The sequence below is a fragment of the Colletotrichum godetiae genome (assembly GCF_030913485.1).
Source record: "Colletotrichum godetiae strain CBS 193.32 chromosome Unknown BDP55scaffold_41, whole genome shotgun sequence".
NCBI lineage: Eukaryota > Fungi > Ascomycota > Sordariomycetes > Glomerellales > Glomerellaceae > Colletotrichum > Colletotrichum godetiae.
In genome coordinates this window covers 362,181-385,602 of record NW_026851289.1, presented here as the reverse complement: position 1 = coordinate 385,602, position 23,422 = coordinate 362,181, and the positions used below count along the sequence as shown (strand labels likewise).

The 23,422-nt window shown below is 53.8% G+C and overlaps 8 protein-coding genes across 8 annotated transcripts; 4 read left to right on the top strand and 4 right to left on the bottom strand.

The window, feature by feature from the left end:
• Window positions 1–3,138: 3,138 nt before the first annotated feature.
• On the top strand, window positions 3,139–5,075 carry BDP55DRAFT_751950 (sugar transporter; the record flags this gene model as incomplete). Its single annotated transcript, XM_060580650.1, has 6 exons — window positions 3,139–3,156; window positions 3,263–3,482; window positions 3,555–3,805; window positions 3,863–3,997; window positions 4,069–4,445; window positions 4,523–5,075. 6 exons carry the CDS (start codon window positions 3,139–3,141, stop codon window positions 5,073–5,075), a joined length of 1,554 nt encoding a protein of 517 aa, XP_060426125.1.
• An 89-nt stretch (window positions 5,076–5,164) lies between these two features.
• On the bottom strand, window positions 5,165–6,328 carry BDP55DRAFT_718467 (uncharacterized protein). Its single transcript, XM_060578410.1, has 2 exons — window positions 5,860–6,328; window positions 5,165–5,798 (listed from the first exon to the last, which is right to left on the bottom strand). The coding sequence occupies exons 1-2, from the start codon at window positions 6,164–6,166 to the stop codon at window positions 5,413–5,415; spliced, it is 693 nt and encodes a 230-aa protein (XP_060426124.1). The 5' UTR covers window positions 6,167–6,328; the 3' UTR covers window positions 5,165–5,412.
• Window positions 6,329–9,000: 2,672 nt separating this feature from the next.
• Window positions 9,001–9,456, top strand: BDP55DRAFT_635324 (uncharacterized protein; the record flags this gene model as incomplete). The annotated part of the gene is made up of 1 exon (XM_060572760.1): window positions 9,001–9,456. One exon carries the CDS (start codon window positions 9,001–9,003, stop codon window positions 9,454–9,456), a length of 456 nt encoding a protein of 151 aa, XP_060426123.1.
• A 2,956-nt stretch (window positions 9,457–12,412) lies between these two features.
• Window positions 12,413–13,872, bottom strand: BDP55DRAFT_559249 (uncharacterized protein; the record flags this gene model as incomplete). Its single annotated transcript, XM_060569884.1, has 2 exons — window positions 12,413–12,978; window positions 13,035–13,872. The coding sequence occupies 2 exons, from the start codon at window positions 13,870–13,872 to the stop codon at window positions 12,413–12,415; spliced, it is 1,404 nt and encodes a 467-aa protein (XP_060426122.1).
• A 1,144-nt stretch (window positions 13,873–15,016) lies between these two features.
• BDP55DRAFT_279576 (uncharacterized protein) lies at window positions 15,017–16,062 on the top strand. The gene has a single exon (XM_060566466.1). It carries the CDS (start codon window positions 15,237–15,239, stop codon window positions 15,834–15,836), a length of 600 nt encoding a protein of 199 aa, XP_060426121.1. The 5' UTR covers window positions 15,017–15,236; the 3' UTR covers window positions 15,837–16,062.
• BDP55DRAFT_279585 (uncharacterized protein) lies at window positions 16,056–17,236 on the top strand. The gene has a single exon (XM_060566467.1). The coding sequence runs from the start codon at window positions 16,289–16,291 to the stop codon at window positions 17,072–17,074; it is 786 nt and encodes a 261-aa protein (XP_060426120.1). The 5' UTR covers window positions 16,056–16,288; the 3' UTR covers window positions 17,075–17,236.
• Window positions 17,237–17,585: 349 nt separating this feature from the next.
• BDP55DRAFT_537452 (glycoside hydrolase) lies at window positions 17,586–18,302 on the bottom strand (the record flags this gene model as incomplete). The annotated part of the gene is made up of 1 exon (XM_060567894.1): window positions 17,586–18,302. A coding segment is annotated over one exon (717 nt), but the record flags the coding sequence as incomplete, so codon positions are not given.
• Window positions 18,303–21,151: 2,849 nt separating this feature from the next.
• Window positions 21,152–22,765, bottom strand: BDP55DRAFT_635320 (Alpha/Beta hydrolase protein; the record flags this gene model as incomplete). The annotated part of the gene is made up of 1 exon (XM_060572759.1): window positions 21,152–22,765. The coding sequence occupies one exon, from the start codon at window positions 22,763–22,765 to the stop codon at window positions 21,152–21,154; it is 1,614 nt and encodes a 537-aa protein (XP_060426118.1).
• Window positions 22,766–23,422: the final 657 nt, after the last annotated feature.

Below are 23,422 nucleotides of genomic sequence, written 5' to 3'. Positions count from 1 at the left end.
ATGGACGTAAAAGGGGCGTTCGACTCCGTCCTTCGGAACCGGCTCGTCATTAGACTGCGTCAGCAGGGATGGCCACATGGCCTGACCAGACTGATCTTTAGCTTCTGCTGCAACCGCACCGCTAGAGTCCGACTGGAAGAAAGCACAACGGAGTACTTCCCGCTGTCATGCGGGCTGCCTCAGGGTCACCACTATCTCCCATTGCCTTTCTGCTCTACATCGCAGAGATACTTGAAGACGACCCGAACGCGCGATTCGGGTACGCGGACGACATCGCCACTCTGGCCATCAGCCCCTCCCTGGAGAGCAACGTCGCAATACTCAACCGAAGCGCAGCCGGCATTCTCAGATGGGGCTTGGAGAACAAGGTCTCCTTTGACCCGAGCAAGTGCGAGGTCATCCACTTTACTAGGAAGCACGGCCAGCCAGCGGAGCTGCCAGAGGTCCGGGCGGGGGATTTGGTGGTCAAGGCCTCGACGAAACCTGTACGCTGGCTGGGTGTCTGGTTCGACAAGAGACTGTCCTTCCGGCACCATGTCGACGCAAAAGTAGCTGCAGCAAAGAGGGCAGCTCAACATCTGAGACAGCTTACGAACACAAAGAGGGGACTCCCAGCGGCCGCCGTGCGAAAAGCCGTCGTCTCCTGCGTACTGCCGATCGCGCTCTTCGGCGCCGAAACATGGTACGCAGGTATCACGAAGCCGGCTTCGAGACGCCAAGCGGAGACAGACACGAATCCGCCTCTCCAAGGAAGACCCGTCAACACAGGCCAAAAGGGGCTCGTGCAGAAGATCGACAGCGTCATTACAGCGGCAGCAAGGGCCGTTCTGCCTGTCTGGAGGACAACGCCAACCAGTAGCCTCCTCCGAGACGCCGGCTTACCGTCAGCCAAAGTCGCCTTAGAGGGCGTCCGCTTACGGGCCGCAGTCCGACTACAGAGGATTGATCGCCGACACCCGCTAGTCGCGCGGCTCTCCCAGCAGGGACAGCAACAGACGAGACTACAACGGACGGCTGAACTTCTGCCAAGATGCGGAAGACCAGCGTTCCTTCAATCACAGTACCTGCCAAGCTCACAGGATCAGATAGTAGTTCAATGCAAAGAAGAGGCTGCGAAAGCTTTCGAGCGCTGGCTAAAGACAGTACCGGAAAGCCATATGATCGTCTTCTCGGACGGCTCCAGGGCGACGAACGGAGCCGTGGGGTACGGCTTCGTCATCTACCGAGACTCCAAACGCATAGCACAAGGGTGCGGCCGACTCGGACTAGCAGAAGTGTTCGACGCCGAGGTCGAAGGGGCGCGAACCGGCCTCAGAAGGGCTCTGCTCACCAATCGCGGTCATCCAATCCACATATGTATCGACAACACCAGCGTTATACAAGGCATCCGCGGCAAGGCGCCGGACTCGTCACAAGACGCGTTCCTCGAAATCCAAGAAGCGGCCAGGATATTTGATATACGGACGCACTGGTCCCCGGGACACCAGGGCATCGAAGGAAACGAGGCCGCGGACCGGCTGGCCAAAGAAGGAACGACACTGCCGGCGCGGATGGGTCAAATGGCAACACTAGCGGGCATCAAGCGGCTTGCAAGGGAAAAATTACAAAGCCAGCACAGGAGATGGTGGTATAAAGAGCGAAGGCCGCGGTACGCGGACTTGGGGCTTGAGGCAGCTCTGTCCAGCCCTCCTGAACTGGCCTTGCCGCGGGCTACGTTACATCACCTGCTGGCGGCACGATCGGGTCACGGGGACTTCGAGCAATATCACCGACGTTTCAACCACGACGACGCTCTAATGATGTGCTCTTGTGGAGAGGCGAAAGACGTGGACCACCTGGTCTACTGTCGACTAACGCTGGCGAGGAGGCAACGGTGGCCGACCCTCCACTCTCGCAGTATGCCCGAGCCCATAGGCCCTATGGGATCTCTCGAGGCCTACTTCAAGAGATTAATCACCGACCCACGAGGCTTCGAGGCCTTTCTCCGCGTGACGGACTTCTTCCAGAAGATCTGTCTGCGGTAGCAGCATCCACACCTACGTAGATGTGAGTGCGGACTACAAAGAACCTCCCGATTCCAAGGGACGATTTGGGAAAGAATGAAACTGGGGCACCAGCGGGAACCGGGGACAGACAGAACGCGTAGTGGCCACAAGGCATGATTTGGAGGACGATGTAAAGAGACGACGTACTGTAGAGTAGGTAGCCTTGGCTCACGGCCCTCCACGCCATATACCCTTCGGGAGGTCTGCGGTAAGGGCTCTAGCCCGGCCGCCACGGCGTTAAATACAACAACAACAACAACAACAATCCTCCTTCGATGGCGTGAACACTATCGGGACTGACGCAATTCAGTTAAGTCACTCATCGGAGATGATTTTCCTTATTTCGAGAGGGGCTGAAACTGTGATCAAATGGGGCAATTTCGACTACTGTCAAAAGAGTGCGAGTGATGAGGTTATCTCCCCGTTCTTACCCGTCGGCGGTAGCAACACCAGATTGATGCAGACCCCGCTGTCGAGATCCGCCGAGATCCGGGCACTGAGCGAACACAGCCCAACTCGTCGATCTTATATGCACGTCTGATCAGAAGAGACTGTTATGATCAGCCTGATAATAACTTTGGTAGCGTGTAGATCCCTTTGCAAACTGTTTTCGGCATTGCCATTCTTTGATGGAATGAAAGAAAAGCATCTAGTGTAGGAGGAGAACAAAATCACAAACTAAGGTATTCATATACTTCTGACCGCCTCCCGAGTCTTTAATATAAGTTTACCTACATCATTCATTCATATGAAAAACATTCCAGCGGTTTAGGTCCATGGCCTCATGAAGACAGTCTTTGACGGGGATAGACGGGGAGATGATTCTGGGGAATGACCCAACTATAACCAAGCTATCCAGAATTCGGAATGGGCGTTGCATCCTCCCCACACTAGTGAATGCTCCGGCCCACCTGGTTGACAGGGGCTGCCACCCTCGCGTAGAGTTCTACACCAAGGACCTGGCTCAACTTCTCCGAGAGTTAAGTCTGGGAGCATCAACGCCCGGCATATCGTCAACTCTAGTCTTGATGGCGCAATTAGGAGCCTGCCATTTCATCTGTCAGATGAGTTAGATAAATTGTATAAAGTCGCCATGGCTGTATCTCTCAAAGTAGATGTCAGTATGAGATGTGTTGTACCTTCATAAGCCTACCTAGACTAGCAGCCAATCTTCTAGCATCAAATTACCGTCAGGTACCATGTTTGGCCACCTCAAGTTGCGGCAGTCTTTCAACAGATCGTTGACTTCAACGATTCTGCTTATTGCTGTCTCTCAATTCAATTTTGGCTTTGACCAACAAGGCTTCAACTCAACCCAGGCGATGGACGCTTTCGAGCGGCAATTCGGCTGGTATAATGCCAAGACGAAAGCGTACTACCTCGAAAGCTGGTGGCTTTCTCTTTTCGCCGGTCTGCCCTATATTGGATTTGGTATTGGTAAGTTTGAGCTGAAACTTCTTCGTTGTGGTACGAGTATTGCGAGTATTGACAGCCCCGTCACTGACGTAGGCATTCTGATTGGGAGCGCAGTCAGCAAACGATACGGTCGGCGAATGTGCATGTTCTCGATGAGCATCTGGTCCTGTGTGGCGACGACAATAATCATGACGTCCAGAAACCGGGATCAGATTCTCGCTGCCAGAATATTGGCCTACATCTACATCGGCATGGAGCTCGCTGTCGTGCCCATCTACCAGTCTGAAATAACCCCACAGCGAGCTCGTGGTTTCGTAGTCGGCACATACCAGCTGAGCCTAGCAGTAACTTGAAGAATTCTTTTCTCACGTATCGAAATTTATGCTGACAATTTCTTTCAGACGGGGGGTCTGGTCGTTAACGCCGTGGCCCGAGGTACCGGGAGCTTGAATTCGGCTGCGGCCTATCTGATACCGTATGGACTCTTCTACATCGTACCCGTGATAGTCATTGCCGGAATCTGGTTTGTCCCAGAGGTAAGTACCCAGCAGTGCCTGATCGTGGTTTCACAAGCGCGGCAATAGACTGATCCTACGTCTTACGGAAGTCTCCCCGTTGGCTTGCGATGCAAGGTCGCAATGACGAAGCACTGATAGCCCTCACTCGTCTCCGCCAAGGCAGCTTCACTGATGGGCAAATCGCGACAGAAATGTCTCAAATTCACGCTGGTATTGATTACGAGGTCGAAAAGGGTACTTTCATGGACATGTTCAAGGGTAAACAAGTGACGAAACGAACCATGTCAGTCATTGGTGTCAACTTCTTTCTACAGGCTACGGGGTCAATCTTTGCTTCTGTCTATGGCGCCATTTTCGTCAAACAGCTAGGGTTCATCAACCCTTTTACTGTCACCATGATCACCTCGAGCATCAACATTGTCATGTGTCTCTGCTCCATGGTCCTATTGGATAAGTTGGGACGGAGGTAAGGCCCTTAGTTTGCATGATGCTCCTCAAGCAACAGCTACTTGCACCGATTGGCTGACTTATCATCGGCATTAGAAACGTCATTTTCTTCGGCGGGTCGATTCAGACGGCCGGTCTCTTCGCCATGGGCGCTCTCGGACTCACGTTCAATCCGAGCGTCGCCGTCAAGTCATCTATTGTCGCGATGATGATTGTGATGACTACGGGATTCACTCTCGGATGGGCACCAACATCGCATGTCCTCTCTGCCGAGATTCCGAGCATGCGTCTCCGTGACATTACGTATCGGACGGCCAGCGTCGTCAATATTGCAATGCAATTCACCGTTGCTTTTACGCTACCATATTTGCTCAACGCCCCGTACGCGAACCTGGGGTCCAAGGTTGGTCTGATCTTCGGCACAATAAGCTTTCTCTCACTTGTGTTTGTCTACCTCTGCGTGCCAGAGTGCAAGGGCCGCACACTCGAAGAGGTGGATATGCTCTTTGATCTGAAGATCCCAATGCGGAAATTCCAGGACACAATTCTTCCAGCCCACGTTCCCCAGCAAGGCCTCCATAAGGTTGGCGAAGAGCTGGCTTCCAAGGTGACAATGCCGTCAGGATCCAAGCTACAAGGAAAAGATTAGAAACAGTTCAGTACCAGACAGTGCTTTAATTCAGGCAAAATTGCATCGGGCGCAAACAATCACAGTGGGTTGGGAGCAGTGTTCTGAGTGCAGCATCTATCGTCAATTGCAAAAACCTGTAAGCAGTACATAGATATCTCATTCGCGATACAGCCAAACCCAAGAAAAGACCAAAGGAGTGACGCAAAAACCATGATACTCCCCCGTCTCGCACACAACCGTTACTTCATCAAGACATAACGAACTACCATGCATATTATCCTCCTCTTTCCAAACTCCTGTCGTGACGTATCCGTACACTTGTTTCGATCATACCCGGTCGGTGGAATCCAGCCATTTAGAGCATGAAAGCACCAAGAGCAAAGGCACCGGCGACGATGGCACCGACAGCGCCGAGCATGCCGTTGCTGCCGGGGGTGTGGAGGCCGGGGGCAGCATTGCCAGTCTGGCGGCCACCGCCAACGATGGTGGAGGTAGCGATGGAGGGAAGGCCACCGTTGCCGGAGGTGAGGAAGGTGGTGGTGATGGTGGAGCGCTCGCTGGAACGAGTGCGGCTGGAGGAGGACTCGGTGGTCTGGGCACCGCCGCCGAAAGTGGTGGTAAGCTGGCTGCTGGCAGTCAAACGGGTGGCGAGGACAATGACGGTGTTGGCGAGAGAGGTGGATGAGGAAGCGTAGCCGCTGGCGCTGGGCAGCTGGCAGACGTTCATGATGCTCTGGATACCTGTGTGAAATAACAGATTAGCTCTGATTCAGAAAGGGGTTATGAGTCTGGATGAACATACCCTCAAGGCTGCGCTGCTGGTCGGAGGGAACCTTCTCGATCATGCAGGCATTGCACTGGCCAGCCAAGTTCTTCAAGTCGAAAGAGTTGTTGGTGCAGACACACTGGGAGTCGAGCTCATCCTGGAGCTGATCGCTGTTGTTGTTGCCCTGACCGGGGACGAAGTTGACAGTGCAGATGTTGCCAAGGTCACGGACGGGGCGGCAGATGGCAGAGCAGTCCTGTGGGATGTCGTTCTGGTTGATACGAAGATCAGCGTGGACAACCGCCGCGGCGGCGAGAGAAAGAGCAACGGCCTTGGCGTGCATTTTGATGGTTGTTGAGGGTAGTTGGTTGGTTAGAAAAGGTTGAGAAGATGCTGAAGAGCGAATGAAGCCGAGGCTGCGAAAGATGTAAGAGTCGAAAAAGGGTGCGAGAGACTAGCTGTCGAAAGGCGAAGTGAAGCTGTTGTGTGAGAGTGATCTGATGAGAAAAGAAAACGACTACCAGACGGGTTCGTGATAGGATATTTATGTTCTGGGGGTCAAGCGTTCATGGGCTCATTGGGCTGCGTGAACCCTCCTGTTTTGCCCGGAGATCCGCTTCGGCAAGCACCCAGGCTGGAGCTCCTGGGCGTCGAAACAGTCATCTCTGCTGTGCCATGACAAAGAAAAGAGAGTGGCACTGATGGGTAAGAGCAACCATCAACCACGAGGCGGGCTGTGGTGTGCAATGCCAAGCTGCATCTCAGAGCCCCGAGCAGTCCAAGCCTCAGACCAGACCGAGACTGAGTGACGCTATCGGTATTCTGGACTGATTGAGCAGGCTGGTTAGGTACGCCCTCAAGCAGCCCTGAGGTACTCGCTGACTCTGGGCATGACCCGGCTCAGAGCAGGGTGACGTGGTCCAAGAGCCATGCATCTTTGGACAAACATCTGTCGAAGCATAACATCGTGAAACGCCTTTTTTGCCTGTCACCCGTGTGAATGTCTGCCGCCGTTCCTCCCCACGTGAACGGCGTGTACTAGTGCCTCCGGTCAAACCTTAGTTTGTTAGTGCGCCCCAGTACTCTATCTGTGTAGAGCGTACGGATGGACCTGGCTAACATGATGGAGCCCTCTTCCAAGCGTAGCGGATGCGGGAAGACATGATGCAGGGAGAATTTGATGCAAGGCACGGGTCTTTGCAAAGAGGGCACTTGGTGATTGCGGCGTTCGTTTGATCCCCCTGGCAGTCCATCCGTTAAGCGGCTCGTAAGAAGATGCGGCGGGAACCGACGGTTCGGTCCCTACGATATTCGCTAGGCTTGAGGGCCATTTTGGAATCCTTCCCAAAAGCAGGGTCGACAGGACGAGGGGTTGGGAAGGACTTCTCTTGGCAGCGGGAAGAAGCGTGCTCAATGCTCGGAGTGATCTTGGCCGCAACCAGTGCCACCCCCTGCACCTACCAGAGAACGAACTTGTTCTTGCCCCCAAAGTTACGAGAGGCTAATCATACACAGCCGTGACTTGGAAACATCAGACATGACTTTGCGGTCCAGCTGACAGCTCAAGGTACCCCGGAGGCGAGTAATGAGGAATATTTCTCCTAGGCATTACGCTGCCAAGTGCAGTTTCTCCAGTTGCCACAACCTTTATTGCTTTCCTCGTCCAAGAAAGTATTGTCAGCGAGAATCTGGGCTGACCAGGACATCCGCACGGCGCTCTCAGTCCTCCTCCATTGTCCCGACGATCTCCCCGTCGTCGAGCTGTCGCGTTTCACGTCCGGCCGTAGCACCGGGCCGTGCCCTTGAGCTAACGAGTGGACTTGGCCCAGGTCTGCCCTGCACTTCCCCAAGTTATCCGTTGAAAGTGGGAGTCCTCTCGCTTCGACTTGGTGCCTGGGGGCGGTGTCATACCGAAGTGCCGGCTAACCGGTTCAAGTTGGGTTGTTGTCTAGCTCTGGGGCAGCCGTTGAGAAACCAGACATTCGAGAGACCCACACACGTATGAATAGAGTCGACTAACGTAGCTCGGTAAGGAGAGAGATCCGCGGGGAGACTAGAGAAACAAAGGTTGTCCGTGCATTCGCTCCGGAGTGGTTTTTCCTGCCCTTGACTTACTTTTGAGTCTGAGTCGCGAAAGCTGTACATGGAGGAAATATCATCTCCGAGAGCCTGGGCTGGATCAAAGAGTTTCGTATCAAGGAGATTGAGATATTGCCATCTTGGCATCTTCCCCATGCCGAAGACCAACCCTCGGCTTAAGTCCGAGTCGTTTAGCCTGGACCGTTGTCGCCACACAACACCACCGACGGCTCGATCCAGTGCCAGGGCAACACAAGGTTTCCGTGGATCGTCGCCTGGGCAATTATTAACTTCTAGTGCCCGTTGAAATTAGACACTAACAAACGCCTCTCAATCAAACCCGTTCCATTCGGATTCTAGCCCGAAGTTCGAACAAAGCAGTTTGTCAAGCCTCGAGAAGGCGACCATTAAGACACAATGCTCGGTGATATTTGAACTAAGTTCGCCTCACCCAGCAGCGAATCATCAAGCAGTGTAGGTGGTTATTTGGAACTTGAGGGTCCAGCAGATGAAAGATCTCGGCATGAATCACTCCGCCTGTTGTCGTTCGTCGCCCACTTGAGCAGAGTTGCGCTTTCTCGGCAAAGGTGTTCATGCCGTAAACCCAACCAGAGCTCAGGTCAGTCAAAGGCTCCAAATATGACCCATCGAGATGGCGAGTTCGTCCAAGGTCCCACAACTCACGGATCTACGGGCCATCCCACTGCCCCAAGCTCCCATCCATCTCAAGTCCCTTGCCTCGTATGAGAACATACCCAGGTGACTGGTTCTTTGCAGTAAACGTCACAGATGTATCACCAAAGCTGCTGGGGTTGTGGCGGAGCCAACCTGCATCGTGGCGGATGGTCTGCATCTTTGGGGGCATGGAAAAGCCCCAAACAGGAGTTGTGAGTTTACGTCGAATTGATCCAAACATTTAGCTGCACGCTGCACCCCGGTTTTGAAGATGGAGGGGGCGACATGGCTGACTTAAGCCGAGAAACATCTGAGATATCCGAATAATTACTCGGCGGGAGGTGTTTTTGATGACTGCCAGACTGGCTCCTCATTCGACATTTCGCCTTCGGACTGGAGAATTCCCACGCACGGTGCCACTCTATGCATCAAATGCATTTCATGAATCACACAAATAGTAGAGATGAAGAAAAAATCCCCCAAAAAACTTCCGACCTAGCCAACCTGGTCGATATTTCTGCAGGAAGCCAGAGAAAAGAACTACCAGGAACTAGCGGCCCGTGCCCTTCGTCTCACGGTGCAATCCAAGACGATCCTCCCAAGGACAACGAGGACGACGACTGTGGCTCGGTCTGCACTGAGATTACACGGCGGCGAAACATGTCAAGGTCGTCTGTGCGGGGACAAAGAGCCAGCAGAATACGGCAGGCATCACATGTCCAAAATCCGTCGGTATTGTCGAGGGCTGTCAAGGCGAATGGTTTTTTCTCCTTCGTTTTCCGCGCTGGCGCATCCTCGGCGACACAAATTGTGGTGAGGTCCGGTCAAGCGTACGTCGCAGATTCGCACTTGGCTGTGTTGCCCCAGTTCACAAAATGATTTTGCCGCCAACGCCAGAAGCGCAGGATGAGTCTTGGCAAACAAATACACTATCGGCCGAAAACTTGAGTTGGATTGTATGAGACGATGGATGCATGCTTACACATAAGGCGAGGTAGTCGAGATAGATAGTTGGGTGGTCATTGGATGCACGATAGGAACAAGTCACGAAGTGTCTGACAAAAAGCAGAGTGCATTCTATTCGGGGATGGGCACGATGAGATAACTACACGTATCAACCTCACTATCCGTCAATCCGACCGGTTAGGGAAGATTTCCTTTAACAACGCCTCCATGCGAACGCTCCCAGCACGCTCTGCTTCTTCCGACGACGGTGATGGTAACGGACTGCTGAACAGCGGGGCCCGGATCTGGCGGTCTGAAGGCGTCGGAGTATCGACGTATCGGTTAATGGAGTATGCAGAATCCGACGATACGGGAATTATGGGTCGCTCTGCCGGCGGGGCCGCGGCCGGGGCTGTGGTCGGGACGGATGGTGGGGCTATCGGTAATGCGTCGGGGGTTCTGGAAGGCAAGAACGCCGGTAGGTTAGCTTGAGGGACTCCGGAGTTGCAGCGCAAACGATAGCGGTGAGACTGGAACAGCTCGATTAGTATACTCACTTGTGGCCGAAGTTGCATACTGCGCCAGTGGACGAGGGTGGCATTATTGCGGCAAGAGAAGAATTCCGGGCTAATGTGTAGGTCTCTAGTACCTATGCTAAAGTCGGAAAGCTGTGTGACGCGGATGCACCTGAATGGGCGGGTGGGGCCGAAAGCTGTCCGATGCCATTCAGCTGCCGGACGCTGGTGGGTCTTCAGCACTGGGAGAGTTGGGGGCCCCGAGCTCATCAGTATCACCAGTAGGTAGACGGATGAAAGCAGAGTCAAGCCAAGGTCAGAATAATGCAAGAGGTATCGACAATGATGGCTGCAGTGAAAGCACGATGGCCACAGATGAGGGTAATCGCACCGATCGGTCCATCGGGGCATCGGGGGCATACGGAATATTTAAGAGCATCAGGTCAAATTGATTCACTGGCAGGGGAGAGAACAGATCTGGCTGTAAAGTATTGATAGACCATCCAGCAACCTCTCTCCGCGGAGGCAGCCTTACGCTAAATGAGAAAACGCCCCCCGCAAACCGCACCATCAAGCAACAACTGTGTGAGGTCCCGCAACGTGGGTGCCAGAATGGCGGGAAACGCCATCTGGACAGTGACGTGATGGCGCGTTCCGAGCTATCCACCCTGGCACCCTCCATGCTTTTAATAACGATCAGTATCATCAAAGTCAGCGGTTCGCGGACGACCATCGCCACACGAGAAACCCATATTGGCTCCGTCCGGTAAGGCAAATCATAGGGTAGGTTTACGTGAGGATGGGAGACCACGAGATCACTTGCTTCACAAACCCTGGAAATGTGACAGCGATCCGCAGAAAGCAGGTACGTACATTCAGGGTCTAGAACACCCAGAGAACAGAGGGTCCAGGCCTTTGGATGTCATGAACCCGCATCGCCGGGGATGGAAAAACTGACAATGCCATGAGCCGTTGCATCGTTGCATCTCTGTACCCCGACACACAACCTCGTTCTCGTAGCCAATCCTCATTCGATGGAAACACGAAGTGAGAAAGACTCGAGTCCAGACTCTGCAGCCAAGATGTGCGCTGCCGTAGCTGCATGTGACGTCAATCCCCAAGACTAAACAACGGGGCGTCGGAGAGGCATCCGATGAGGAACCAGGGGAGGGGGTTCTGTTGCTCGAGAAAAGAGTCTAGCCCTTCGCATTCCTGCGCTCAATTTTCAACAGCCACCACCCCAGCATCAGTGGACACCAGGCGAGAGGGTCCAGTCCGCAGCAAACACTCTTCGCAGTTCGAGGCCCCTTCTCCAAAGGTCTAGACTAGCTAGGGTATCAATGACGTGTGCGGCTCGATGATGATTCTCGGACTGTGATGATGTCGCTCTGAGCTGCGCAATTGTTCGACTTGCGTTGCTTCTATTGCCCAGGCTGTCATGACCTGAGAAAGATTGCTGACGTAGGAAGAAAAGCAGATTGTCGCGGTGCCACGAAGAAGGGTGCCTAAAGGAGTCACTGGCAAACACACATCTCCCTCGTCAAGAACCGGAAAGTCGAAAATTGCCCATCCCTCGGTGGTTCGTCTGCCATTTCCGCCCACCATACCCCTCTTGGACAGTTGGACCCTGACTGGTTGCCGCCAGGGGTCCAGAAGCTAGGTACTGGGTGGTCCCAAAACTGCAGAGATCGCTGCCCACGCTGTACCCCCACCAAGGGCCGGCAAGGGAGCGCGGAGATCGTCAACAACGGACGTCCCAATCCGAGTAGGCTTCCCTCGGAATTGGCATCTGACTTGACGCCCCTCGTACGATATCTTCTTCAAAATGGCTTGAACCGGATGCGCTCGGGTGAGGCAACGGAAGCCTGACAGAGTATCCCCTATGCTCAAGGTCAGCTCAAGTCTAGGGAGGAAACCGGCAATGACATCACCGTCGCAGTTGGTCTGACCGTCGGGTTGCTCGCCCAGACAAAATGCCTATCGATTATGCGAACCCATAACACATACGAGGCTACCGGATAGGTCTCCATACCCCCCGAGATTCATTTGCGCTATCTGGTTCCTCCGTGCCACGATTTGTTTTCTCATCAACGAATGTGTTCAAAACATAGGGGGTCCGTGGTATGCTATCGTTAATATTAAGGGGTCTTTCTAGGATTACGTACACCCTCAGTGCCATGCAGCTCGTCGTCGCCATCGGCAACATGGACACAGGTCACACTCCAAGCTTGAGAAACGCCAGAATCGCGAGGTTTGTTCCTCGCTGTCGCCATGGATGTTGGGCCGAGAAAGGTCTCATCCTCCCCTTTAGACTCCGCCCTTGAACTTTTCCAACCCGCATCGCGCCAAACCCAGAGTTGGCGGTAGCCAGTCCATTACAATCCAGAGGCTTGGCTGAAGCCAAAGTTACACCCATCTTCTCTTCCAAAAACGTAATCGAAACCGTCGTCAGGGATGGAAAGTGATGGCGACGATGGGGAAGCCAAAGGGGCCTTGTGATCCTGAACCGATGGCACATCTTGCTTGGAGCAGCATTGTGATCGCGGCTTCTTTGCCGAGGCTTTTTTGGCAGAAAGTGAAGCTCTTTTCAGCTTCGACTGTGGATCAGATTCCCTCTCATTCCATTTGCATGCCAGAACCTTGAATTGGACCCTCCTGGGGTGTGTATGCTTGCTGTTCTTGCTTTGGGTGGCGTAGAGAATGAACCTCTCCTGTAGCCAGGATATGGTGTCGACTACTCTAGACTTGACATCCCAGTGATCGTTTGGTTCATAAAAGACTCTGCCTTCACATTTGAAACCCTGTCGTGCAATCTTCGCCGTCGGATCTGTGCTTGAGGATTCGGTCTCTCGCTTTGTGTTGTTGGTCACTTCCAATGTCTCGAACAAGTCAGCCACTTTGTTCGGCGATAATCGACCGTTAGCAGCATCTTCCTTTGTACCTAGCCAAAGCTCAAGTCAGTGTATCTTCCACCCTTAATCAAAGGAGCATTCTTACGCTTCTTAGACGGCTCAAGGGTAGTAGACTCTTGGGGTTCAATATCTGACGGCGGGGCAGTGGCTTGATCCGGGGCGTTCTCTGGCCATTTGAGGCTCGCGTTCTTCTCGACTATAAGATAGTCAATGAAGTAAAATGTCTCTAGGTTCGGCAAACACTGGGCAAGAAATTCGTAGAGGTGGACAGGGTAGACCTTGGTCGCATGGCCAGAGTAACGGGTGCCGCAGTGGCCGCACCGAAAACCGCTGACACTGGTTTCCCACGCGTGGCAGTAAGGGATGGCGACGTGGCGGATATTAGCAAGTTCATTGCATCTGATTGATTGAGACATGCGACACCAGCTTCGAAAATCGTCGGCGGACAAGTACTCGAGGCAGACCACGTCAGAGGAGCCGCCGAGCGAGACGACGCAACCGTCCTTTAGCTTCAAGCCACCAGGTGCATTGGTTAGACGACGAACGACTTTGGCTGCCTCGAAGCAAGTAGCCGACAACTTGTTGAGGACGTGATTGACGGAGACGTAGTTGGAGATGTTGGCTTGGGGTATCGGGTATCGGGGCTCTAGGATGGCGGGCCAGACCCTCTTAGGTACCACCTCTCGTGCAAAGTCGAGAAGGACATCGTCTTCGTTCTTTGGATCTTGGTCATCGAATGATCCTGGCGGCATCGGTGAGGGAAAATGAATGATTCGAGCCGCAGTCCTCAAACGTAGGAAATGCATGCCAGGTTCGAAGATGGCATCCTCCCATATTTGCTCTCGGATTTCGGGCGGCAAATGCGAAAAGTAGGTGAATGAACGAGCGGAAGCCGGAATATCAAACTTGACTGGTGATGCCATATGAGCGGACATATTTTCCTTCTGCTTTTTCGATTGTTGATGTCTAAAGCGAACGGATTGAGAAACTGATGGAAAACTATCGATGGTGGATCGTTCCGTAAGGAGAGTTAGTGAGTATGCTGCTGTTCCCGAAGGAGAGTTGAGTGGAAGAATCTTTTCGGCTGGAGAGAGGCGAGGAAGCACGCCCTTTTAGAAGGTGGTAATGGGATAGGCCACTCCATTTGGTGATGACTGACGGTGATTCACGCAATCAACCTAAGCAAAGGCTTGCGAGATGCTCCTGACTTGACTTGGGATAGTGGAGGTAAGATGTCGAAGAAGGTGAAGGGAAGAGGGAGCGGCGGTGATGCGGTGGTGAAGGTGGGAGGAAGAACTCCCTGACGAGTCACCTGGAGGTAATCAAGAGGAAGGGTCAAGTTTGGTGGGCAACGAATATTGTGAGGGAGAAGGTGCAGAGGGATTTTGTGTGCCTGTCTTTTAAAAATCGAGGTGTATACATTTACGATACCTTTGTGGACAATTGAGAACAGCTAAAGGAAAGAACAGTGAGGGAGGGTATCCATCTCATAGAGTTGGCCACTTCAACGCTCCTTTCCGCCTTCAGGCTGTCTGCAGCCCTTACCATAACTCCCCAAGACTGGTAGTTACCTGCCCTGGATATAGAATCCTGATGTCAGACCTTTTATAATTCATAGTCAGAAATTGTCGTATTTTTGATGGCGTTGGTAGGCTACTTGTTAATCCAATGATCACATTGAGATACAGTAAGATAATAGTGGAGGTCTTACAATCTCTTATTGAATAAGAAGAGGTTGAATTAGGTGAGCAGGAGCAAGTGTAGTGAGACTTGGGACCTGAGGTAGCACCTGGCCAGCTGTCACCAAAACTCGGAGCCGACTCGGACCTGTCTCGTTCTAGACCCATAGCACGATACGTACCGAAGACCCACCCTCAGTGAGGTACGTCCCTTTGCTGGCCGTGAAAGCCTCTGGACACTTGATAGTAGACGACGAAAAGCATCCGACCGAGTCAAGACTGTGAGACTTTCGACGTCTCCTTATCCATCGCATTGATTTCAATACCATAATAACTGCAATACAGCCGCGTCGATAAGTACGGCATGACGGACGCACCCGATACAAAAGCAATCCGCCTGTGAGCGATGCCGTCGTCAAAAGCTCCGATATTCCCGCCATTGCGACGGAAACGAGACACGCTACACGCTGCACGCTGCACGTGATGCGCGGGGCGCGGGGCGCGGCCTTGACTGCTCAATGGGCACGAACATAGAATCAAAGGGCGTTGGAGACATCACTGAAACAGAAATTCTCCTGAGTGACCGTCTGGATGATGTCCCTTGAGATATGTCCCTAGACCTTCGCTTAGAAGACACTATCCCCGACCTGACGAGTAGTGTAGGATTCGGTCAAGCAGACGAAGAGATGGAGCGCATGACCGGCAGATATCAGGTCGCGGACCCAGCAATCCAGCGTCGAGCTTTCTTCAAACTTTCAAAGACCAACGTCGACCTCCATTACTCCTTGTCAAGTAATCACATTCACAAACCGCATCTCAGCCGTTGTCCCTTCGCCCCGCCATCCTCAACCCGCAGCGTAGGCAGTCTTACTGCGCCTGAACTTACACTAATCGCCTTTCAAGACTTCAGTTGCAGTAGCATTCTATCATACCAGGAAGATGTCTCACAAGCGCCCGGGACTTTGCCTGCCCAAAGAGCGCTGTCATGGGACAGCTCATGCTCCAAATTTGGAACTTTGGATCCACTGCTGCTCGTCCGAGGCAGAGCATCTTCGGCGCTTGGTTCTCACACCACCGTACTCGTCACTACTGTTCGCTACCAGCCAGTGGCCCTTACCATTGTCAGCTACTATCTACAACCCATCGCGGTCTTTGAGAAGATATTCGTCTACATACACCAAAAAAAGAAAATAGAGTCAATCGCCTGAGACCCAATCCAGCTGATGGAAGGAACCTAGTTTGGCGCCTTTTCGAGAGGAGATGCCCATCTTTAAGGTCTGATGGACAAGAGCTGACTGGCTCTTGGGTGTTCCACAATCGATACTATCATCGCCGGTAGCCGTCGCATCTTCTCGAACCATCTCCCCTACTCGATCTGGTCGTTTCCATGAGCTCAGATCCAAGGACCAAGCTTCCACACCACTGTCTATTCAGCCCAAGAATGACATTGAACGCATGCAATGGCCTTTGACGGTCGTGACATAGTTCCAAGACAATAAAAGGTGTGGCGTCCAGCCCGTGTCTTCGAAGTAAGGAACGGCGAGCACTTGTTAGGCTGTCCCTCAAGAGGTATAATGTCACCTCGTCCATCAGTACGGGACTCCGAATCTCGTCAGACCGGCATTTTGATGCCCACTGCTACACCGACGTCAAGTATCTCATGGATGCAAAAGTGCTTTCCCCCCACCACTGGGGCCCACAACGGCGCATCGATCCAGTTCAGTCGGCATCGCCCTCCGACTATTCTCTGCCAATTCATCCAGCCCAACATTGCAGACAGCCGGTTCTTCGGCAAAGACTCCCACCGGCGTCCACGTCAATACTGGTAGCTCAATCGGCATGGTACATCCGCGCGGCAGATTGCTCCCGTTTGCGCACTCATTCGACCTCAAATCTGCTCACGTCGCCTCACTCCACCACACTTCCGCGGTACCCACGCAGAATCGGTATATATAGTTGGAGCAGCCTCCCCTCCGACCGTGTCTTGGCACTCTTCTCGTGCCATGGCCCATGGCCCACGGCTTTCTTATCAGTTGACGGGCTTGTAGGGGCAAGCCTTCGGGTACCAGTCCAGTCACGGCTCACACCAGTCAAAAGCGGATCGTGTTCACGTTTCCGTCCCCTCCCCCTTTTTCAATCTCTCTTCCACTGGACCCCCACATTTTCATATATTTGTGACGTTCATCCACACAGTCTACGGCACAGCGGTCTGCTTTCCAGTCTCGATCGTTCGATGAACTCTCGCCTACGAGCAGCGGGCACGGATGGACGCTCATACACGGTCCAGGGCACTGAGCCTGGTCAAGCGGTACGCAAGTTCTGCGTCTTCGAGCGTCAAATATCGGCCGCGGGCTACGACTCAGCCCGCTGTCTCCTACACTGTCGTCAACAAGCTGCGGCCCCATATATCAGATGCCACCCGCAAAGCCTAAGCAGTGGCTGGTAACGCCGTGAGCCAAGACCAAGACTTTTCATAACAGTTTGCAGTCACTTTTCAGAAGTCAGGCAAAGAGAAGATTGTTTGAACAGATATACATTGCAAAGCTTGAAAGACGCCCAGCTGCAAAAAAGGTGCGCTAGACGCCCGTGGTGGTGGTCGACTGAAAAAGGTGTTGTGCTTGCAGCGATATATACACCGGGTATAAATCTATTTACATGGTTTGAGAAACGAATCAATGTGCTCATTCAAAAGACCTTCTTCCCAGTGGAAAAAAGCCTTGGGTTTTCTTTCCTCCTGTTTTTCATCTGCACACACTGCTCTCTACCAACGCTTAGTGGCGAAGGCGGAAAGAGCGAGCGTGGCGGCGAGCCTTCTTGGCGCAGGCCTCGTCAGCAGCGCCGGAGACCGCGGGGGTGGCAGAGGGAGCGGTGGTGGAGGGAGCAGAGGGGGTGGCGGGGGTGGTGCTGTTGGAGCCGGAGCCAGAGCCAGAGCCAGAGCCGGAACCGGAACCGGAGCCGTACAGGGCAGGGCCGGGGATGGTGTAGCTGGAGATGGTGGCGTAGGGGTTGAACTGGATACCGGCGTCGGTGTTCTTGTACAGTTCAGTGCCGAGGGTTCCCTCGGGGTTGGCGGTGCCGGAGCCAGTGATCTTGACGTTGACGCACTGGGGGTAGTTCTGGGCGCCGTTCAGGGAGCCAGCGCCGTGCATGGCAATGATCTCGTGACGGAGAACGTAGTTGCCGGCAGCGAGGTCGGAGGGGATGGTGGTGGACCAGGTGTTGTTGTTGGCAATGAGCTTGGTGGCAGCCCACTCCTGGGTGGCGATATCGATGCCGGACTCGTCAATCTTGACCCACTTGAGGGTGGTCTTGTCGACGGAAGCCCAGTCGTCACCGTCGACCTTTGCGGCGTAGGTGAGGACGGGACCGAAGTGAGACTCAGGCCAGGCGGACCACTCGAAGTCGACGGTGCCGCCGGCAGCGACGGTGGAGGCGACGGAGCCAGGGGCACCGTTCTTGTGGCAGTTGATGTCGGCGGTGGCGTAGCCGGTGCCGTCAACGAAGCCGTTGTCGAGGTTCTCGGCGGACCAGGCAGAGATGGAGGGGGGAGTGCCACCGTTCTGCTTGAGGTAGTAGTAGTCGAGCTTGTAGCCGGCCTCATAGGCGCCGTCGAACTTGAAGCCAGTGACGGTGCCGTGGGCAAGAGCGCTAGCGGCGAAGGCGCCAACGAGGGCGATGGTGGACTTGACGGAAGACATTTTTGAAAAGGTCGGGTTTGAGATGTTCTTGAAGAAAGAAGGGTGGTTTGGGAAGAGAATGAATGAGCTTGAATTCGTTGGATGTAAGAGTTTTGCAAAAGAATGTCCCAGCTTCACACAGTGAAGAACTGACGGTTGACGGTTGGAAAAAGAATGAAGTGGTGAAAGAACCAAAGAATGTGTGCGACCTGCAATGTTGGATGAAGAACTAAGAGAAAACCTAACTCCAAACAGCGAGGACATCGTCGTGTTATTTATCCCACCGGAAGACTCTTGTGAAAGATGCCAAGCAAGCAACCCCCTTTCGTCTCTCAGACTCTTTCCAGTTCCCAACCTGGTCAGTTGGCTGCCAAGATAGTCCTCGCAAGCGCCTGATAGCTGAGCCGCCCCTCAACCCTGGTGAGGTAGAAAGACTGGGAGAAGGGCCAGGTGGAGATGGCAGAAACTTCATAAGACCGAAACACCAATATGCAAACCAGAGTGGTGGAATTTTGGGGGGGTGGCACCCGTCGAGGCCGGGGGGGAGACCAACACAGCGTCACAGCAGCCGGATGTGCTCCGATTTGGAAGGGATACCGGTCTAGGAAAGATGAGATGGACCGTTCCACTAAGCGGCGTAGGCGCTCAGTTTCGTAACGTCTGCCGTTGGTTGTCTGGGCGCTCTGCCGTTCTCTGGAAGGATCAATACTCCAAGCCTTGAGGACCATGATCTGGCCCAGGGGCTCAAGCTGGGATCATGGCTGGGGTAGTGCGGCGCAAGGAAGGTGACGGTCACGATGGAGTCACCTAGGTATGCTGCTTAGGCCATACATAGTATTGATTGCAGACCCAATGCCCAGTCCCAATAGTTTACTCATCACCACCGAAGCCCTGGCGAGTACGACTCTTTCGCCCGGAAACGACCTGTGTGGGAGACGCAGGGGATCCCGAGATAGCCATGGACCAGCCCCCCGACAAGCATGGGAAGTCAGTGATCCTCCCTGGCCACGGTACCTGGAAGCCTGAGAGGTAGTGAAAGCACGCAAGCGAGTTGCCAGAATTTGCCAGGCTTGTCCCGAGTGAGAAGACTCCATCGACCTTAGTCATGGGCCAAGTTGCCGCGTTGAGAGGGTGACCGGCGGGAACTGTACAGATACGGCGCAGCACGGGCGCACCGGAATCTCAGACGTAGCGCTGGGCTTGAAACAGACCCTCCTGCCGCCCTTAATATGGGAAGGTAAATCATAGGAGGATCGGATGCGCGTTACCTAAATGCCACCACACTCTCCACCCGAGGCCAGTGCGTGCCTTGTCTTGCCTTGTCTGACTGGCAGCTGCTTGTCTGGCTGACAGCATGAGCTTCTCGAAGATAGCGTGGTTCGTGAATGTCCAGTCCAAGTGGTTCGGAGCCGAAGATGATGAGTCCTCAAGGGCTGATGGTGACGACTGTTCGGATACGCCCCATCTTCGCCAAAGAATATATGCATATCCCCGTAGCCCCATTCTTGTCTGGTGAGTCTCAAAGACAACCATAAGACGTAGTTCGGGTGCGGATGCTCGCCGGTGATGCAGACTCTCTCGTTAGTCTCTGCCCTATCACTAGACTGCGGTCTCTCGGTCTGACCTCACTCTCTGCAACTCTATTAGCAAAATCTCAAGAGGTGAGTTGTGCAAGTGCCTCGGTCTCGCACTTCTCCGTATGGTCGAATAATTAAGGTGTGGTTCCTGGCGCCATATTCCCCTGAGCATTGATCCACAATTCTGGCGCGCCCACGTTTTTTTCTCTTCCCATTGAATTTTCTTTGCCTTGCCTTGTTAGGTTCTACTTCCCGCCGTCTGCCCCCTTTCACCATGGAATATGGATCCAGCATGGCGCGCTACTGAGCCATGCTGGCCCGTCGCATTGTGAGTGAATCTCGTTTCGGGCATTTCCATGCGTCGATCTGTGTAGTCGAGATGAACTCGCCAAGACAACTGCCGCCAGACCGTTTCTTCTTTAATGCGCCGAGACACTAGGGTGGTCATGGGCGATTCCGTCTCGTTCTACGGGTTCGTTGACTGATCGGTCAATCATCAGTCTGATTCTTTCCATCCCCTCTGTCCGTGGGCACTTTCGATGAAACGGCGCCCGCATACCTGTCAGCGACTGTCAGCAGGTTTGTCAACTTGTCAACCGTCAAGCGACTCGCCGACCAAAGGCTGGAGCACTCGGGAGTCTAGCGGTTGTAGCCTCAAGAGACCCTCTCAGTGTCTCGCTCAACTTAGAGCCTTTCAAGATGCTTTGACGCATTCCACAACCGCTGAACTTCGTACTTGCATGCGACCGTCAAGTCCTGCCCTCTTCCCCCCTATGTTGGCGTGATTCATGAGCTGCAGTTCACAGCGTCGCGCCGAGACGGCGTTGCGGCGCGTGATTCCTGTGTATCCGACAGGGCTGGTCGCCAAACGGTCGCAGCGCCACGAATCGTGATCCCAGCCTCAACTTGATTGGGTTAGTGTTTGTTTGAGATAGACTTTGATGGTCGTCAAGCCCCCTCCCCTGACAGCACTCTCGAGGATCGCTGCATATCAGAACTTCTGCTCGATATGACGACAACAGCGGTGAACACTAGCACCCGCAAGCTGCAAGTTGCCCAGGCTGAGTGCAGGGGACATCTCTGTTGGGTATGAGCAGCCGGTGTCTCACGGCAGATCGATCGCGGTAATGGGCCCCTCGTGCCCCTCTCCATTCTAAACCCCGGCCGAGTATGTCAGCAACGTTGTTTGTGGCGAAACTCTCAATTGAATCATTCTTAGCCAAGCTTTTTGTTGCGTTCGATGAGAAAACTTTCTTGAAGGGAACTGTTTTACAAAAATGCCTGGATGGCTTCCCAGAACGCGGCAGGGCTCTCCCACATGGGAAGATGGCCGGCGTTTGGCACAATCTTCAACTCGGCGCCGTGGTCGCCCAACGAACCCTTGAAACCCTCCATTGCCTTCACTAGCGCACCTTTGCCGTCACCATCACCCACAACCAGCAAGCCGGGAACTTGGCAGGATCCAAGCGCCGGCTTCAAGTCATAATCCCATAGCGCTTGGCAGCTATATCTGAAGCCTTCTACGTTGTTGGTTGCCACCATTTCCGTCATGCCTTTCACGAGGCTCTCCTTCTCCATCGTTGCCGGATGGAACCACCGACCTACCGTTTGCTCGGCCAGCTTTGCGATTCCGGCTCCGCTGTTATCCTCCGCAACCGCGATGCGATCTTTCCAGGCCTGGGTGTTGGCGGCACTTGAGGTCACGTTGAAATCGCAGGCAATGAACTTCTTCAGCCTGTTGGGATACTTGAGCGCAAAGTTGGTTGTTGTTGCGCCTCCCATCGACACTCCGATAAGAGCGTGCAGCTTGGGGATGCGAAGTGCGTCAAGAACGGTGCGCAGGTCAGAAGCAAGCAAGTCAAGCGTTGCCGGCACAGGCGGGCCCGGGATCGCGTGTCGGCCTCGTGTGTCGTACCGCAGAATGCGCAAGTCGGGGCGCTGTTCCTTCAAGATCTTGACGACTGGGTCCCACATGTGCAGAGACGTCAACAAAGAATTGCAGAATGCTACGGTAGGTGCCTTTGAAGAGGTGTTGCCTTCCAGCTTGTAAGGTATCGAAAGTTGGTCCTCGGCCGTGATGTAGGAGTCGATCGCTTCGTCCTTCCCGGGGACAGTCGTAGTCTTGCCATCCGGAGCCGTGAAAGTGGAGGCCGAGGCCGGCAGCTTCGCCAGATTCTCTAGGTCGCGAGATGCGGGACCAAAGACGTAAAAGAGAGAGTAGGTGCGGCGGTTCATGCCTGCGACTTTCTTCACCATCTCCGCCGCCCAAGGGGTGGCCGTGGAAGCTTTGTGTTCCGGACCGCCCAAGCCATTTGTACGGGCGTAGTCGTGTAGTACGAAGAAGGTAGTCTTGCTGCCGACGCCATCGCCGACAGAGGATATCTTGAAGAGACGGGTCCTCAGCCAGCCCGGAACCTTGGACAGCATTGGGATGTGTTCCTCCTCGTACCACTTCTTGAACTCGGCCTCGTCGGACTCGTCCTTCAGAGTGGTCTCAATGGCGACGAGCTCGATGCCCTCGGCTTCCTCGTCAGAAAGCTGCTCAATGGGGATGAATAAAGGGGCCTTTTGCTCAATGACCAAGTCGAAGAAATATCTGGTGACGGCCACCTGTCCAATGGTCTCGGCCTCACGGGCAGATCTGTTTGCGCGTAGTGTGGTGTACGTGGGTGTCTCGAGGTGGGACATATCCGTCACATCGTAGGAGGCCAGGTAGGTCGGCTCCTTGCCGTCGTTGGCTTGGTAGCGCAGCCCGTTGGTGAAGATTTGGGGGAGACGTAGGCGGGTTGGGCCGTGCTCGTTGTTGTACCACTCGTGGAACTGCTCGATAGCCAGTTCAGGCTTCGGCTGCATAGTAACGTAGAGCATTCCCGGGGGAGCCATGGTGACGTTTCGACTCAATTGGCCTTTGGTGTAGATATACTGACAAGTCTGGAAAGTTTTGCAAAGGAGCAAAGACAAACGGCCGGGGGGAGTCGGCAGGTGAGGTATTCTGTCAAGGTGACTTCGGGTGCCGTGGGAAGCTCGGGGCGGGGCTGATGACGAACGCGGGGTCGAAATTGGAGAGAGGGTCCAGCGCGTTCGGGATCTTGACACGGCAAGCTGCGCGACGGGGATTCAAGTCAATGCCAGCTAGTCAATCAAGACAAGCTTCCAAGGGAGAGGCCTTGCAGTAGTTTCTTCGACGAACAGGCTCAACTCACTTAGCAGATGCAGCTGATAGAACTCGTGGCTTGTCAATTCAAGAGACGGTAATCGTGGGGAGGAAGGGTATCGGCAACAGCGATTGTCGAAATAAATAATCTGGCGCATTGTGGCGGAAAAGTGTTCTGCCAGAGCCTCTCGCACAGCTGCCGCGCGATTGATGATTCTTCCAGGAGCATGTGCATTGTGCGATATCGGTGGTAATTATTGACCGTTTTGTTGAAGGACCTTGACTGATGGTTAATGGTGACTTGTTGCATCCGAATTGAGGCGAACAAGACTCGGCATCTCTCGATCAAAGAAACAGTAGTCTTTCTCCAAAGCATCTCATTCTTC

Bases quoted from the DNA above. Each gene is read 5' to 3' on its own strand.
- BDP55DRAFT_718467 (XM_060578410.1), bottom strand. From the start codon at position 6,166: ATGCACGCCAAGGCCGTTGCTCTTTCTCTCGCCGCCGCGGCGGTTGTC. The intron at 5,799-5,859 runs GTATGTTCATCC...TATTTCACACAG, and splicing joins CCAGCAGCGCAGCCTTGAGG to GTATCCAGAGCATCATGAAC.
- BDP55DRAFT_279585 (XM_060566467.1), top strand. From the start codon at position 16,289: ATGGATGCAAAAGTGCTTTCCCCCCACCACTGGGGCCCACAACGGCGC.
- BDP55DRAFT_279576 (XM_060566466.1), top strand. From the start codon at position 15,237: ATGTCCCTAGACCTTCGCTTAGAAGACACTATCCCCGACCTGACGAGT.